Here is an 18,140-nt window from a genome sequence, read left to right as displayed (position 1 = left end):
GTCAGTGTATGGGATTACAATACTTCCTTGATCCAAGTGATCTTTTTGGACTCACTTTGCGGTGCAGCTGTCTGGACAGCACCAACAAGAACGGTACCTCCTCTTCTTACCTAGGGCCTTTTAGAACTATACCCATTCATCATACACTAAGAGGGAATGGATGAGGCCAAAGCAGTTACTTCAATATCAGTTGCTCCAATATTAATGGATTATTGAGCAGTGAAAATAAAAAAAACAATGAATATGTGACAACACCAGTCACCAATCACTTAAACTATCCCTGGTAAATGAGCCCAAGTTCCCCAAAATCATAATCCTCACCAAAAATGCTGTTGTGTCCTGTTTAGTACCCATTGATTTATACACCTCAATAGATTCTCTTATATTCCACGTGGAGTGATACCTGTGAACACAAGTGAGATACCTGGGAAACAAGAATATTTGCATATTTAAATTAGCTTATTTCCCAGGTATCTTAGGTGTGCACACGTGTATCTCCTACATGTTGTATAGGCATCTAGGATTCATTTAATACATGTTTAGCCCTGTAAAGCTTGGTGAAAGATCTCACAAAACCCCAAAATGTACATTTCATAACGGCTTATCACACCGAAGTGAATATGCCCCATATTGTAGTAGCACGGTATGCTATCACTATAACCATATGCCTACCTGACTTGTAAGTTTGGACACCTCTTGAGCCAACTCAATGTCTGGTCGTCCAAGGATAGAGATGCCACGCCCACCTTCCTTACGTGCCTTGGCTTTGTAGTGGATCTAAACAAGACAAAATATATTTCAGTGTTATTTAGCAAGAGGAAGTACAATGTATTTAGAACATCAAGTGCACACAAGGCTAAAATGTATACTCACATCGCTGACTAACTTGTTAACCTGGGTTGCTTTCTTAATATCTGGTCTATCAACAATACTGGTATAATTAAGGTTAGCCTTGGCATCCTTTCTGTAAGACACCTGCACAATAAAAAAATAAAAAAAATAGTTAAATGTCCAAACGTTCCTCTTGACATGGAATTTGGGACTGCATGCAAGTTGTTAAAGGCAATAAAAACATGTTCTCCACCCAGCTCCTTTATCATTTCTCATTTTACTGATAATCTCTCTGCTATTTTATATATATATATATATATATATATATATATATATATATATATATATATATATAAAATATATATATATATATAAAATATTGTCAATTTTATTCATACTGAAAATATGTGAGATATGTGTCCTTAAATGTTGTGGGGAAAAATAGTCGTCTCCCCCTTTAAAAAGGTGGCACATTATATATACAGAGCCCCTGACGAAGAAAAAGTGTTTCTCGAAACGCATAGGGCTGTATCTACCAAGGCTGCTGAAATGTGTGCACCACCGGAGGATCCTAAGTCTGTCCGTGTCAGACTGCAAGAGAAGGCGCACCAGCCCAAGCCCAACCCCCTGATTGATGGCGTGAGGACACGAACGTGGTGATGTCATGCGCGCACGTGACGCGGAAGCGGAGCAACGCCGAGCACCAGAGGAGGGTGTCTGTGACTGAAGCTCCATCCACGCAGGAGACAGGGACACTTGGGCCATTCCAGTGTATGCTTACACCACGGATCAACTACTACAGATGTGCCTCTTACTTACTTAAGTTTGTAAGTGTTTTTAACCGTTATCTTTTAGCATTAAACGTTACATACTGCACTATGGGTCTTGCGCCCTTTATTTCTTTGCACATTATATTTGTATATTTTTACTCACAACTGCAGAGTAAAAGGTGATTGCATTACTTACATTACTCTGGGCCTTGGCCACTTCCATTGCATGCTTTACTTCCGGCGGTTCTAGCATGATTGCATAATTTGACTTGCCTTTCTCCTTCTGGAACTGTCGTTTATAGTGTTTCTAAATGTAGAAGTACAGTTGGAGTAAATATCCTGCCCAGCGGGATTTCTTTACATCTCTACCACGAAGAAGTAATAGGTGGAGATGATCACGACATTGCAATTGTTTTTTTTTACTGCTACAAAAATATTATCCCACTTATCAATTAGAATCACATTTAACGTTCAGAGAAGAACACTTAGGTGCAAAACTGTAGTGATTTGGGCACAAAATTGGTCATTCCCGGTAACGTAACAATCTCGTAAATGCACTAAATGCAACGAAAAAGACTAAAGGGACACGCCCTCACTTCTAATGTATATGCTGTCTGGTAGGACTTAATCAAGAACAATATGTTTTTACTTGCTTACTTTGTTTTAACTTAATTAATGTTATTTTAAACAAAGTTAAAACATTTTTTACATCTTGAAACAAATAGGTCACGTGCTTTTGTCAGGAATTGTAATTACAAACTGTGTTCACCATTTAACAGCAAGGTGACGGTGCATATTATGTTCTGCATATTATCTGTAAAGGTTTGGAAGGAGGTGTCCAGGCGGGTATCCAAGGGAACAATATATTTTGCTGCTGACTCGTGCCTTTTATATGCCAACAGACATCCTTTTCAATCAATTTAAGCTCAAATGCCTCATCTAATTGCATAAAGTCACCTACACTGTGATGTTATCATGGATAAAACATTGGCAAAGTTGACGTGCAATCAGCTAATTGTGAGTTACACATATACCGTGGGCAGTTTTCCTAATGTCTTGTAATGTAGCTGTTGAGTTTTACATACAGTATACGCAGTTCATACATACGTAACTCAGAACACCTAGGTAACAGGTAAGTCTCACTGTGGGATTAATCCTCTTTATGTTTCCAATCACCAGTTACCATTTAGTTTTTGTTAAAATGCACGGTACTCACCTCACTGACAATCTTAGTCACTTCTTTGACATGAGCGGTATCACGTGTCTCTGCGAGAGTTGTAAATGTGCCAAATGGCAGCTGCTTCTTGCCATCTTCCTTGTATTTATTCTGAATAAGACAAGACAATGTTAAAATGGAGAAGCAAAGAGTGATGACACACTGTGCTCATTTGCATGTCCTTACCCAGAATCCCTGGCTGCAGTGGAAGCACTGTTTGCTAAGTGCTAATGGGGAAAGACCGGGTTGCGGACCTGCCTCAGACATGCAAATGCAAGTGCTATTTTTATTTAATGAATACGAAAAGAGAACATACTCTAGGAGTTGCTTTTTTCTTTTTCTCTCCTACTTGCCTTCATTATCTAATTGTCCTCATCTTTATTATTTACTTTTCCCACAACTGCTTCCATTCTCCTTTGTGCATTCTTTATTTTGTCTTCTCTCCCCCTTATTCCCTCGTTATTCTCTTATTATATTGTTTACTCCATAATCACCTGACTGTAAGCTCCTTTCAAACTGGATATAACATGTACATGCCTCCATGTAATAGGTAAATAAATGATTTACGCATTACTTTTTACCCCTGAGGAAGAAAGCAAGACTTTCGAAACGCGTAGGGTGGTTCTGTGAGGTCCCTACTACTCGGGTGTGAGTGCTGTACCCTTCCGAAACTGGGAGCTGTGAGCTGTGAGCTGTGAGCTGTGGTAAATCACATGCTGGCGTAGGAATATCCAACATTTCAGCATTGCTGTGTTTGGTGCACGTGGCCCGGGCAGACCAGGAAGTATCTGTGTGTGTGGTCCTGGAGCTTCTGCAGTGCTGGGAGAGGACTGAGGCAGACGCAGCTAGCTGGAAAAACCTGTCCCTGCCCATAAGAGACTCCTCGTCTGAGCCCAGGTGTTAACAACAGCAGCAGCAGCAGCAGCAGCAGCAGCAGCTATCCATAAGAGGGGATACTCTTTGAATTATCCATTGCCTGATTACATCCTGTTTTCGGTAAGCAGGTACCCCCACCCGAGTTGGAGAATCTTGCCTGAACCTAATATATGTTTTTATGTACTATTTTATGTGTAATAAGTGTATTTTATGATATTAATGATATGCCATATTAAATGCTATTGTGAGTAGTTACCTGTTGTTCTCAGCGTCTGTTAAGTGTTGTTTGTTTATGTATGAGTATGTTTTACAGTATTATGCTATGATTTGATTTCTTTGTATATTTACATGTTCACCCTTACCACGTGGAGCATCCAATCGGACGGGCGATTTCCGTGGCTCTGGTTGTATATTTTATAATATATATTTTATAATATCTATTAGAATTGCTTTGATCATTACAGTGTTGAGCGCCACTGATATAACTTCTTTTCCACCCCAGGTAAATAAATGAAACACATATTATTAAATTCATACCACAATAAAAAAAAACCTGCACTATATTTCCACATGAATGTGCTGAACTAAAGAACAGGAAATCATTTCTCGCATATTGTTTTCTTACCGTAGATATGAGATTGCTAATAGATTTATCATGGAGTATCTGAGGTGTATCTGAAACAGCCTTAAAATCTCCTAGATACGTTCCTTTCTCATATTTCTTCTTGTACTTCACCTGCAAAAAACAATGTCAGTACCAGTGGCAATAAATACATTGTGAATATCTTCATTTTGGTAATGACATCAAATAAAGGGGGCTTTCATGTGAAAATAATGTATAGCTGTTCATATAGTAGATCTGCAGCATTAATATGCAATAAATAACATAACTCAATTTTTGGGACACATATACAATACGTGGACCTTACTTCAAGATTGTCAGATTAAAGCAGCCACCTCTGGTGTAGAATCAGCTCTGGTATACATGGTAACATTCATGGGACACATTTTGTAAGCAACAGTTGAATCTATGTATCAAGGTCATTTTGGAGTTGAATTGACCAAAGGGAGGAATCTTGATGGTGCACATATGGTGTCACTGTACATGCAGTGTCCATGTATCAGCTAGTTTGTATGTGAAACTTCAACGCATTACCCAGCACATCTGCTCTCACATGGGAGAAGTAACATTTAACTACTCCATACTTCCCCTCCAATATTTTCCAGGTTACCGTGCCACACACAAATATCTTTTGCATTACTCACATTGCTATTCATTTTTGCATTGTTCAGAGCCAGAACCATGTCCTTGTCATCAATGATAGAGAGCTTGCATCCTCTAAGGAATTCCCTATCCAGCTTGTATTCATACTAAAAGAAGCACAAACCAAAATTATTATGAAAACACAATAAATGCCTCTTTAATTCTAGACAGGCTCACAACATGTTGGAAAGCAAACCAATGGATTGTAGGTACTTCTAGCTCCGAACTGGTGGCATTTTGAATATGAAATTGACAGCAGGACGTTTTTTGTGATTCCCACTAAAGTTAATATGATGCTTAAATGATGTATTATGCATTTCATATGTGTTACTTCTTTTGTTAATCTGCCATAAAGGAATCTAAACGATGACATTATCCACTAATCATGTATCCGTAGAAAAGATGCTTCTTACATCGCTCTGCTGTAAAGAGGTCTTGGCATTCTGCAGAAAGTCAGGTCTGTCGACGGTCCACTGCCAATGGGCTTTAGTTGCTTCATACTTCTTCTTGTAATCCAGCTGTTTTGGGAAAATAAAGTATTTAAGCATCACTATAGATGACCAGTCAGTCTAAAACCAGTCACACTAAAAATAATGTTCTCTTCATATCACACAGAGGTAAGGTCTCACCGGTATGCAGAACTTACATTGCTAATTGATTTGTAGGCCGCCTTGGCAGTTGTGATCTCCACAGCATCTGGTACAAGATTACAATGTCCTTTGCTCTTCTCATACAGTTCTCTGTATTTTAGCTTTAAAATACAAATACATATGGCCAAATGGTTAATGCTTTTTTTTTATCATGAATGCTCTTATTCGAATAACATTTTTATACATAAGGTATAACATAGCTATAGAATAATATAGTGTAATATGGACTGAAGTATAATACAGGTGGTCCTCAGTATCCGACGGGTCGCTTTCTGTCGGACGCCTTATCTGATACCGCATAATGCAGTCCGTTGGACACATTATCCGATGTCGGAACCGCTTATCCAAAGCTCACCGCAGGGGATTAACATGGATCCGCAATCCGACGGTCAGCTATCATCCGACAGGGGTTTGCGCATTCTGTCGGATAAGCGAGGAGCGGCTGTACAGGGGAAGATCACGAGACCAGAAAGTAAGTATAGGGAAGTAGAATCCCTACTCCACAGATCTTACAATGTAAATAACGGCTGGAGAGAGTAGAAGTACTCTCAGTCCTAATGGAAACATATATTCCGAACAATTGTTCATTCTCTCCTCCAAAGTCTGGTTGTGCACGAAATCGCTTTCTTTTTTTCATGTTTACACCAGGTGTCGCGCCTTACAGTTTTATAGAATAGACCTTTGTTCTCAAATATTTTTTTATTTGAAAAAGGATGTCCATAATCACTATCCTCGTGATATCAGAGAGTAATTAAACTGGCAATTTGACAAAATGTATTTTCTATTTGTTTAAATCTAAAGGTTTAGCGCGATTACATACATGCAGCCAAACAGCATTATTGGTGATATGCAATTTATAAACTAATGCATTGATTCACGATTCATTGCGGGCCTCTTAAAGAGTTAAAGCTGCAGACCAAGCAATATTCTACATGTGTGTTTTTTTAAATAAATCAGTTCTGTTCTATGAGAAAATACTTGTAGCATTTTTTTTAAACAACTCTGAATTACATGTTGTATGTATTATAATGTAACAAGCCTTTTTTGTTTCTATAGCAGCCATTTACAAAGTCACAGATACTGAGTTAACACTCCTCTGCTGTCATTTAGTGAACCCCCGAGCCGAATCTTCGCCGATCGATCACAGGAGAACAGATCGATCGGCAACTTAGCTAATTACTTATCATTGTGTGGATTGTATTGATGCACATCTTAAAGAGGAAAAAAAAAAAAAAAAAAACGGCAGCTTGGACTGCAGCTTTAAGGAAAATAAATACTTACTTCACTGATCTTGTCTTTGACTTTCCGAACGTGGAGTAACATGGGAGTGTCATGGATTGAGGTGTATCCCTTGGCTTTGCCTTTGTTGTAATCCATTTTGTAAATAATCTGCAGATGTAGGAGTTGAAATCATAGTTTAGTAATGAAGCCGTTATCCCAGTATAAAGTAAAAACATCCAGGGCTATTAATGAAAGCAGCTTTATTATGATACAAAACATACGTACATCACTAATCTGCTTGCCAACTTTCTGTGTTCGCATATGTTCAGGAGTGTCCACGATGCTTGTATATTTGTCTTTCAGCTTCTCATAGTTCTCTTTATACTTCCACTGATAAGAGAAAGATTTAGTTAGTCCGACAACATAATGAATTAAATAAAAGTCACTGGTGGCTGCATTTGGCATGTACAGTAAAGCTAAAACTGGTATGTCTTAATATTGCTTGCATATATTGATACGAGATACGTGTAATGAGTATATAATTATATTATTACAATATATGTCTGTGTACGATTTGTACTAGCCAGGCAAAACTATAACAGGACTGAAAATATGCAGCAAAATATTACAAAGATGAATTTATAAGGGCAGATTCACTAAATCGCTATGCTGGATATTGCACTTAATGCCGGGTCGGGTGGCACCATCCTGCATTGCGGCAAAAAATATTGCGCTAAAAATGTTAAATGTTTATATTTTAATTTATTATGATATGTATTCAGTTGAAGACTAAAGATGTTAACTAACTAATGTATAACTAATGACCCCTTACTGCACAGGGTCCTGAATCATGTACTGCGTTCAGAATCAAAGATTTTATGAACAATATCAATCACACGCCCCCATGCACGCAGGGAGTGAATAGACACATACAAACTATACCACACAGACACAAGATGCACTACAAATAGTACAACACACAGATCAAATCCCCTAAGGTATATATAGTTAGCATGCAACTTATATACATTAAGTTAGATACTGATTTCATTAAAGTCTTTCTGTTACTGTTGGGGTCTTGCAGCAAGATGGTATTTTCTAATTAAAAGAAAATAAATGCATTGCTTCTTTGCCTCCTGTAAAATATATATATCTGCAATGATACCTGTTTCACCTCTCTTACAGTGAGGATTGATTATTTCATTGTAGTTCTGCAGTCTGACGCTCATCACACCCACGTTAGCTCTCCTTAGTGACACAATTACTATTCCCACGGCGTGCTGTATTAGTCAGAAATGACTGCTGTAGAGGAGCAGTACTTGTATGTATAGAGAGCAGGTATTCTCCGCGAGAGGAAGCATAGTAATATTTTTTTAATGGTTTACTCTGGTGGCTTAGATCAGTGGTGGCCAACTCCAGTCCTCAAGGGCCACCAACAAGTCAGGGTTTCAGGATATCCCTGCTTCAGCACAGGTGGCTCAATCAGTGTCTCAGTCTTTGGCTGAGCCAATGATTGAGCCATCTGGGCTGTAGCAGGGATATCCTGAAAACCTGACCTGTTGGTGGCCCTTGAGCACTGGAGTTGGCCACCTCTGGCTTAGAAGTAACCATTTGGTGGCATCTGCTGCTGAGTAAAATATCCATATGAAGTAACAGGTCGGGAATTTTACACAGTGAGATGATTCTAATCATCGAAGAGGTGATGCGCGTGCTCATGTGCTGAAAAACCCCGTTGTTTTCCAATTCAAGTGTTGAGGGAGTCATCGGCCTCTCTGTCGCTGCTTGAAGGGGCACTGGAGACACAGCAAAAACCCAGCAGGCAACAACCAGGATAATGAAATCCACCGTTGAATCTCTTTACAATCAGTGAATGCAGCATGTCTTTATGTTCCATACTTACGGCTCGTCACTGCATTGCTAATATCATCTCAACATCTACTGATATATAACCATTTTGGCTGTACAGACTGCCACGGTTTGAAGCCGTATCTGTGGTTTTCTATTTTCTTTCCCAGAATCCATTGCTCCTCTTATCTTCCTTATAAATTGACTTTCCATCTCAAGTAATGGCTGTGGCACATTTGTCTATCCCTAACAGAAGCTTTTTTTTAATGGGCTTTCACCCACTTTGGTATAGTGAAGTTTAGGATGCGGCTGCAGGAATGAAGTGGAATTTAGTGATTCGTAAATTGCACTTTTAAATCTGATGAAAGTTACATGTTTGGCTGTGATTAAGTATTATTCTATATGTGTTTCCAATGATTTGTACCCTCTGAGGTTTATTGTGTCTAATCCTACTGCAGAATAATTCTAAAGAGTATTAGATTATAATTCCGCAACATTTTATAACCTGTGAGATTTGAGAGGTATATAGTGGTATGAGGCAACTGAGAGGGACTAGGCATGCTTTTTTATTACCTGACTCCACATTTTTGTGTTGCTTTGTGCCCGCAAAAGATCTGGCCGCAGAACTTCAGTACATCCGTGTTCCAGCAGCAGCTTGGCCCTAGATTTGTACTTTTTCTGTTCATGCAAAAATTAACGAAGTACAGAAAAGACGTTTAAAGACAGCACTAGATCCCTTAGAGTGCATGTGAAGGGATTTAGGCACAAGTACTATACAAGTACAAGTTTAGGCACAAGTACTATACGTACTAAGGTATACCATGGCACACAAGTGACATTTACAAGAAGAAAGAGGCACACTTTGAGTCTTGCCCTGTTTTGAGTAATGCAGATGCCATGATTCTCATTAGCCGACTGTTTCGAGGGGTGATCTTAAAGTAAAAGATAACACAGCAGGGTGAGCTCTTAAAGTAGGAATATAAGGAGTCTCACTTCTTTGGTGTTAGGCTCATAGAGCTGAATAGTATTCCCTTCATGAATGTAGTACGTTTTATATTAAAAGGTCACTTTTTTTGTCCGGAACATCCAAATCTCATGTACTTGGGTTACTGGACTTCAACTGCCATGGGTATGTCACAGTACATACAGTAGAGTGTTTGATGGCTCACTCAAATATGTTGACGACTTTGAGTGGCAAACAGATTAAAACTGAGCAGAAGATGACATCTTTGTCTGACGACATCTTATGCAGACAGAGGACAGCTACATATCTGTACAGCCAACATTGTTACCTGGCTGATCTGTTCACTTGCAGTTTTAGCCAGAAGAGTTCTAGGCTCATCCGGAATAACGGTGTATTTAGTTTTCCAGTTCTCATAGTCAGCTTTGTACAATTTCTGCTCAGAATAGCACATTGGTTATAGTTTAATGACAACATCACTTTCAACTACTTTGGGGGGGGGGGGGGGAAACTGAAAAGGGTATGTCTGATTCGTGATAATGAGATAAGCAGGAGTCGTATACAATTGTTACAAAGGCTATGCACATAATTCTAAGGCACAAATATCTTCACGTTTCAGAAATTATCATTGTGATTACAAACACCTGAGAAAACAGAGGAAATATGTAAAAACAAGCTTGAAAATCTGTATAGATAGATTAGACTTGGCAAATATATTCATTTAGAAGGAAAGGTCAGAATGATTCATAAGTAATTCATTTCAACAAAAGGAATTAAAATAGTTTGACAGATAGCAGAGCAGGAGTGACCAAGTCCAGTCCTCAAGAGCTACCAACAGGTCTGGTTTTCAGGATATCCCTGCTTCAGCATAGGTGGCACAATCAGTTGAGCCAACTGTGCTGAAGCAGGGATATGCTGAAAACCTGACCTGTTGGTAGCTCTTGAGGACTGGAGTTGGCCACTCCTGTTGTAGAGTAACATTTTATGTTTAACTGAGTAGCCTGCAGTTCAATACAAAGCAATGCACGGCTGGCAATTATGCTATTGAAAAGGCTAAACACGGGAGTGCTGCAAGGCTGCACATCACCGCGTATTCATCTAAGGCAAATAGTGATACTTCCCTAAGTACTTCGAGTACTTTCTAAATGATTCCCAATTGTATTACAATTTGCCATATATACTAAGCAGTGCTAAAAGACACCATACACTGCCCTTATGACTTATTAAAGGGAAGGTGTGTTTTTTGGTGTAGTACCACTTAGTGTAAGGCCTCGTGTACTTTGCTTCGCTTCTTTCATTCTTTATTCTTTTATATTTAAAAATAAAATTTGGTATACATCTGATAAAACACGTGCCTTCAGTTAAAACCACAGCCCACAGATTAACAATGTAGATTATGCGGTCTATAACTCTGTATTGGTACTTTTGCACATAAAATCCTATTCTTTTGTTCCATTAACAGTACATTAGTAATGTCACCATGTTCTATCGCCTAGTACAGTGATTTTCAACCGGGGTTTTGCAGGCACCTCTCAAGGGTTTCGCGGCCAATGGGGGGATCTGGGACAACCCCAGCTCCCCAGCAGCAGTGGTGTTCCAGCATTCCTCCAGTCGGTGCCAGTAGTCGGGTCCAACTTCCGCCCGACAGGAGGAGGGAGCTGCAGTCCAGCGCAGCACAGGAGGCCTCCTCGCCCCAATGTAAGAGAGAGGGTGTGTGTGTTGTGTAAGAGGGGAAGAGAAAGAGAGAGGCTGGAGGGGAAGAGAGAGAAGGGGGAGGGGAAGATAGAGAAAGAGGAGGGGAAGAGAGAGAGAGAAGAAAGAGACAGGGGAGGGGAAGGTGAAGAGAGAGGGGAAGAGAGAGAGAAAGGGGGGAGTGTAAGAGACACAGAGGAGGGTGTGTAAGAGAGATAGAGTGGAGGGAGTGTAAGAGAGAGAGAGTGGAGGGAGTGTAAGAGAGAGAGTAGGGGGAGTGTAAGAGAGAATGGGGGGAGTGTAAGAGAGAGTGGGGGAGTGTAAGTGAGAGAGTGGGAGGAGTGTAAGCGAGAGAGTGGGAGGAGTGTAAGCGAGAGAGTGGGGGGAGTGTAAGAATATAAGACAGAGGAGGGAGTGTGAGGGAAAGAAAGTGGGGGGAGTGTAAGAGGAGAAGGTTGAGGGGAAGAGTAAGGGGGGTGTAAGAATATAACAGAGGAGGGAGTGTGAAGGGAAGAAAGAGGGGGGAGAGTAAGAGGGGAAGAGGGATGGGGGAGATGGGAAGAGGGAGACAGAGAGTGGGAGGAGGGAAGAGATGGTTGGGGTTCCCCAGAATTTCACAATATAATTCTAGGGTTCCTTAACTAAATTTTTTTTGAAAACCACTGCCCTAGCACTTAGCTCCAAATATAAACAAAGTTGTACAGAAAAGGTGCCATAACCAAAGTAATATGTCAATGAATGAAAACGGTTAATATGTTTTTCCACATATGTTTTTTTGATAATGGGCTATTGATTTAAACAACTGCAATTAAGTCAGGAAGCACAGAAAAATGCCCCGACAGTAAGCTGAAATGCTGGAAGCTGGTGTGAGGGCATTAATATATCGGTCTATAATTAAAAGTTGCCTGTGCTTGTTGTGATTGGTGCTAGGTGCCTGCACGAGGCTTCTCATGGGCGCTGGCAAAAACAAAAGAGAATATTCTGTGATCATCATTCTTATGAAATATGGTTACCTTACCTCATTCGCCAACTGCGTTGCATACTTGAAATGATTAAACAGCGGCGTCTCCGCAGAGTACTGGAATTTAGATTTAGTCTTTTCAAAAGACTCACGGTACTTATTCTGGAGAAAAACAGAATACAACAATTAGTCTTCACTCGCGGTTTAAACCTTCATTGAAAAGTCACCTCTGTCTTCTTTAGAAAATAAAAAAGGGGCTTCCACCTTTAGAAAAATACAGACACTCAGACGACTATATACCTTGTTTACACTATGTTAAGGTCCTAGCGACACCTCTTCATTTGAAAGGTTCACATGTTACCTGAGCATATGAATGGACTATTTGCCCTATGAGGAGGGGGGGCAGCATTGCTTGGGCTAATAAATGTCTTCATAGGCAGAATACACTATTTTGAGTTGTTCCCTCACACACTGTAGCTAACCTTCCCAGAAATATTGTTTCTGTCTGTCATGACTTGCTTACCATGCTGTACAGTTTTTTGTTCTGCCCAGCAAGGGCAAGGTCAGGAGTATCAAACGCATAACAACCAATGCCCTTCAGCCATGTCAAGTCTTCTTTGTACTTGTACTGTAAAAAGAAAGACGCATGTTAATTATATCATTGTAAGAAACATGGACTGAAAAAGGCAAACATACATAAGGTTGAGAGATCTTCAATGCTGTGTCTCCACTGCAAGAGTAGCTACGAACGTGCTACTTTACATGATGTTTTGGTTCCTCTAGCATAAACGTGAATACATTGGTTATGTTGTGTAACTTTGTAATGTATAGCTTATAGTTGTAGTATCTTAGCAAGTTTATACTTATAGTAACTATATAATGTATAGAATTTAACCTATATATAGATGTTATGCCCTGAACTTTTTTAGGATGCACCTCAGAAAAACAACATTTAGCATGTAATGGGGGAAAGAAGAAGACTGTATGTATTTGATTAAGTTACAGTCCATTGTTTTAAATTTCCTATTTCAATTTGATATTATTTTCAATGCAGGAATGTATTCATTAATTGTTCTTTTTGGAGATAAATCTATTTGTTTTCCAAAGCCCACATATTTTTTATTTTTTGCCCTGCTGTAGAAATTGTCTACCCAAATGTGTATTATTATCAACAGATAATCTTTATGGCAAATATGCTGCACGGTTTAAGCTTCCAATCGCTCCCTTTCAAGTACGGATGGGCGAACTGGTCCAATCACGTCCCCAGATTTCCCCAAATCCAATCCCGCCACCAAAATCCGCCTGCGGATTGGGTACTAAAAAATCAGATCGGATTAATCAGAATCTACTATTGGATACAATCCGGGTGGATTTTTAATAATCCGCAGTGATAGAAAAAAAGGGCGAATTTCACTTTTTCGGACTGATCTGCAGAAATCCGCGGCACAGAGGAACCGGCCAATCCGCGTCGGATTCAAATCCGCCAAAAAAACGTGCCCGTCTCTAGTTTCCAGGTTTATACGAAGCTAACCAATTTATGCATGTCTTACAATTTCTACTCACACGTTAAGTACACAGTGAATCTATGTTTCATGGCATGTTTCAGGGCAATGTGAAATGAAAGAGGTCCACCTACATCGCTAACTAAATCTGTAACTGCGCGGTGATGGTCGTAATCAGGACGGTCGGGGATGGACCTCCAAATACCCAGCTGGTTGACATACTTCTCTTTATATTTTACCTGGTATAAAAAAAAAAAAGAAAAAAATCAAGTACAAGATTATAATTTAGTTATAACCAACAGATTTGATAAGTCTATGTATTGCAAAACACAACATCATGATGTCAAGCTGGGAAACAGGATGCAGGACTTTGTCAAACATGTAGACTCCAGATACGTACTTTACTGATGTCATCTGTGACCTTGCGGTGATAAACGATGTCCAGCGCGTCCTTCACTGTATGGTACTTGCCCTTGGCCTTCTCAAATGTTTCTTTGTAACGTAACTAAAGAACAGGAAACATAAAATCGTAGGCTGCATGAAACTAATGCCAAGCAATGTTCAGCAAAGTCAACTCTTTCGTATGTCCATAAATCAACAGAAACAAAGGTTAACTAACAGGAATTAAGATGGTACAGTGTTCCAATAGCCCTAATATTACTCGACAAGAAAATTGTATTTATTTTTACAGGATGTGATTAATTTGTCATTCAAATGTCTGTGAATTGACTGTTTAACCCTGTTCATTTAATTTAACCGTGTATTGTTCTAACTCTGTTTCCAGGACATACTTGAAAACGAGAGGTAACTCTCAATGAATTACTTCCTGGTAAAACATTTTACAAATACATAAATGATTCTTGGGAAGGAGGTAATAAGTTAAAAGGTGTCAAATGAAAACATCAATGGGGAAAATCTAGGATCAAAAATAAGTTGCTCAATACATTGCTAATTTTACACTCGCATGACTGTCATGTCCATAGTACAGTAGACAGTGGTGATTCATATCGCAATATAGCAGTCTTACATCACTGGCATTGAAGTAAGCTTTCTTGGCTCGTATGAGGATGGGCGTATCTGCAAGAGACGTGTGCTTGTGCTTCAGCTTTTCATACTGTGATTTGTATTTTTTCTGCAAGGGTAAAATAAATTGCAGTCACATATGAATTCTATCACGGCATGTACACAGATATAGAACTAAAGCATAGTACATTTCATAATGAGCCATGTTAAATGTTACTGTATGATTTACAGTGTGTTCATCTACACATTTTTTCACACAATTTAGGTCCGGAAACATATAAAATTATACATTTAAAACAATTAATGTTTAAATCCTCAATTCTTCAAAATATCTAGAGGTGCATTATTTAGCAAAGCTATTTGTATATTTTATAATGTGCTATGTAATATTTACACTATATAAATGGCATTTCGCTTTGTCATGTTACAGTTTATACTCCATATAAAAGCTTTTTTATCAAAAATGAGGCTGATTGAAATATTCTTTCATTTGAATGTATAATCATTCTATGTGTGGACTAGGGTCAGGTTTAAGGGTCCCTGCTTCAGTACAGGTGGCTCAATCAGTGGTTCAGTCAAAGACTGTGCTGAAGTAGGGATATCCTTCAAACCTGACCTGTCGGTGGCCCCTGAGGACTGGAGTTGGCCACTCCTAGACTAGGGTGTACCTATAATTATACTATAACCTTATACAGCACTTATACTGTACTGTATGTAGAATGTACAGGCGTATACATCCATTCAATAAAAAAAAAAAACTTACAGTCTAATGTCTGGTAAAGTACAAGTAACCGAACCTAAAACCTCCGAAGGAACGTGGACTGAGTTGTAAACCAAACGATTTCACATAAAAGACTTGTGCTTTTACCGCTAGACTGCACCTCTCTTCCGTTTATACCCTTTTTATTTATTTATTTACTTTAGATGAACTACAGTATCAGCAAAGTTTGTGTTCTATAGTTAAATGTCTGATGGGTTATGATGGCTCATGGTCTTCTTACCTCACTGACGATATCCTTCACATGCTTAGCCAGTTTAAGAATTGGTGTGTTCCCGTCAGCATGGTGTTGTGACTTCTGTTTGGAAGCAACCTCTCCATACAAGTACTGAAGAAAAGAGAACAGAAGAGAGAAAACTAGTACGTTTACAAGTTGTTGCATTTTCAGATCAAACCATTGCTTACCATTTGCAAACCACATTTTCACTCCAATTTTTTAAGTGCATTTCAGAGATTAAAAATAAAAAAAACATTGCATCCCTTCCTAGAGTTAACTCATCGCTGACAATCCTCTGAACCTTTTTTTTTGCCATATAGGGGGATATTGTATTAACTGTGAGTTTGTTATTGCCAAACCGCACGATTTGGCACTGTCATATGTCGCGAATTAAAACTAGCCACATATCCGTATTCTGTATTCCAAATCACATAGTTTAAACCGCGTCTATAAAAAATGGCAAAACGCATGGCTTAACAGCCAAAACACCTAGATTGTACTTATTTTTCAAGCGGAATGACCCGAGTTGGTGCTAACTCCATCAAGTCTGACAAACATTCAACTGTATGGGTTCTGCTGAGATATGGGTTCTGCTGTCTCAGCAAAACCCATATTTCAGGCTCTGAATGGAATACCAATCTCACCACTGTGAAGGAGACAAGGAAAAAAAATGTGAGTTACTATAAGTGGTTTCGCATTTTGCAGTTAATGGAGCTACTAGAATTCACCTTGTTTTCCCAAAATGCGAGTTTGAGCCTTTTTGGTCATTCCGCCTGGATTTGCAGATATGGAATGGAACCGCTTCTAAAACATTATTGTGTGCATGGTTTGTACATGCGAGAAGGCCTTACAGAATAGAAAAGCCCACAAATATGATCGGAAAGGGCTCTTTTAACACGAATTTACACAACTCGCGTTTACTAGAATATCCCCATGAAATTTTTAAAAATAAATTAAAAAAGTGTATTCCATACAGAGAGACTCAATGCCCATGAGATTGAAGGTAAGAATCTCAAAACGTATTTACTACTAAAAATGAATGTTCTCACCTGGCTTTGTATCTCTTGTCCTTTCTTGGCTCTTAACAAGTCTGGAGTATCCAAAATGGAAGTATAAGTTGTCTTTTGCTTATTGCCTGCAGCTCTATATACCACCTGAAAAGATATAAAATAAATACTTTTCATGTGATTTAACATTATGCAAGGAACAAATAAAATGGTTGAATTTAAATTAAAAACAAAATAGTTAAGCGTGAATTTTGTTTAACGTAAGGCTCACAATATTTAAAATCAATGACTGCATTTGGCTATTTAAATCTAACAAACGGATCATTAAAGTTGCAAAAATAAATACATGGGGGCATTCATACCAACTCCAGCAATATCCCAAATTAAAAAAGCAAATGCATCTATTGGAAGAATAATATGGTGGCTCATGAGTAGAGATGGGCACATTTTGGGGGCGACTTTGGATTGGAGCACCCCTGGTGTAAGGGAATCCCCATGCAGTTTAGTGAATCTGGTCATGATGTTTTTTGCTGTAATAAAACATTCCCTTCTTCCCTGAAATAAGCAACTACATGTACTTTGCTGAGCTACATGTTCAGAGAAGCAAGCAATATAAGTGTCTAATTAGCAATGCCAAGTAAGAATGGGGGTTATATGTTTTAATCTGAATTTACAATCTATTTGGTGACTCTGCTAAATTAGCCATTATCTTTGAAATACTGAAAAAGAATGAAACATGAATTGGAGTTGAGGTTTTTACTGCAGCTTGCCCATTCACAGATAGAAATATACCATATTTCTGCAAACTATACATTACTTACTGATTGCAACCTTTTTACAATGGGTAAAATAAGAAATATGACGTAAAATATAGCAAAATTAGCGCGCACAATTAGTAAATTAGAAACAAATCTCTTACATTGCTCAAATGTGTCTTTAGCTCCTGGACTGTCCTGTATTCTGGGGTGTCCATTACCGAAGTGTATTTATCCAGCATCTTCTTAGCAGGGTTGGTGTACAGGTAGTTAGACTGATAAAATAAAAAGAATCAGCAATAAATTATCATCTGTATCAGTGTTTTTCAACCAGGGTTCCCAGGAGCCCTTGGGTGCCCCGGGCGTCCCTAAAGGGTTCCCTGTAGTTTTCAGGTCATTTGAAAATTGTACCAAATACAGAAGAATTTACACTGCATCTGATCTCATACGCTCTATTAGAGAGGGTTGGGGTTCCTTACTATGTATCTGACCTCAGATGCTCTATTAGAGAGGGTTGGCGTCCCTTACAATGCATCTGACCTCAGACGCGCTATTAGAGAGGGTTGATGTT

General features: G+C 39.0%; 1 protein-coding gene across 1 annotated transcript in view; it reads right to left on the bottom strand.

Moving 5' to 3' along the window:
* Positions 1-18,140, bottom strand: part of NEB (nebulin) — a 160,127-nt gene that overhangs the window by 36,571 nt on the left and 105,416 nt on the right. The window contains exons 100-118 of the mRNA XM_075609402.1: positions 17,734-17,844; positions 16,857-16,961; positions 15,814-15,918; positions 14,817-14,921; positions 14,190-14,294; positions 13,924-14,028; positions 12,811-12,915; positions 12,345-12,449; positions 9,966-10,070; positions 7,114-7,218; positions 6,889-6,996; positions 5,604-5,708; positions 5,371-5,475; positions 4,960-5,064; positions 4,319-4,429; positions 2,818-2,928; positions 1,798-1,908; positions 874-975; positions 673-777 (exon numbers count right to left, since the gene is read on the bottom strand). Of these exons, the coding sequence (XP_075465517.1) occupies positions 673-777; positions 874-975; positions 1,798-1,908; positions 2,818-2,928; positions 4,319-4,429; positions 4,960-5,064; positions 5,371-5,475; positions 5,604-5,708; positions 6,889-6,996; positions 7,114-7,218; positions 9,966-10,070; positions 12,345-12,449; positions 12,811-12,915; positions 13,924-14,028; positions 14,190-14,294; positions 14,817-14,921; positions 15,814-15,918; positions 16,857-16,961; positions 17,734-17,844 (2,019 nt within the window). The remainder of the gene's footprint in view (positions 1-672; positions 778-873; positions 976-1,797; positions 1,909-2,817; positions 2,929-4,318; positions 4,430-4,959; positions 5,065-5,370; positions 5,476-5,603; positions 5,709-6,888; positions 6,997-7,113; positions 7,219-9,965; positions 10,071-12,344; positions 12,450-12,810; positions 12,916-13,923; positions 14,029-14,189; positions 14,295-14,816; positions 14,922-15,813; positions 15,919-16,856; positions 16,962-17,733; positions 17,845-18,140) is intronic.

The sequence above is a fragment of the Ascaphus truei genome, chromosome 7 (genome assembly GCF_040206685.1).
Source record: "Ascaphus truei isolate aAscTru1 chromosome 7, aAscTru1.hap1, whole genome shotgun sequence".
In the NCBI taxonomy this organism is placed as follows: Eukaryota; Metazoa; Chordata; class Amphibia; order Anura; family Ascaphidae; genus Ascaphus; species Ascaphus truei.
Note: the sequence above shows the minus strand (reverse complement) of the source record. Positions and strands in the feature narration are given on the sequence as shown.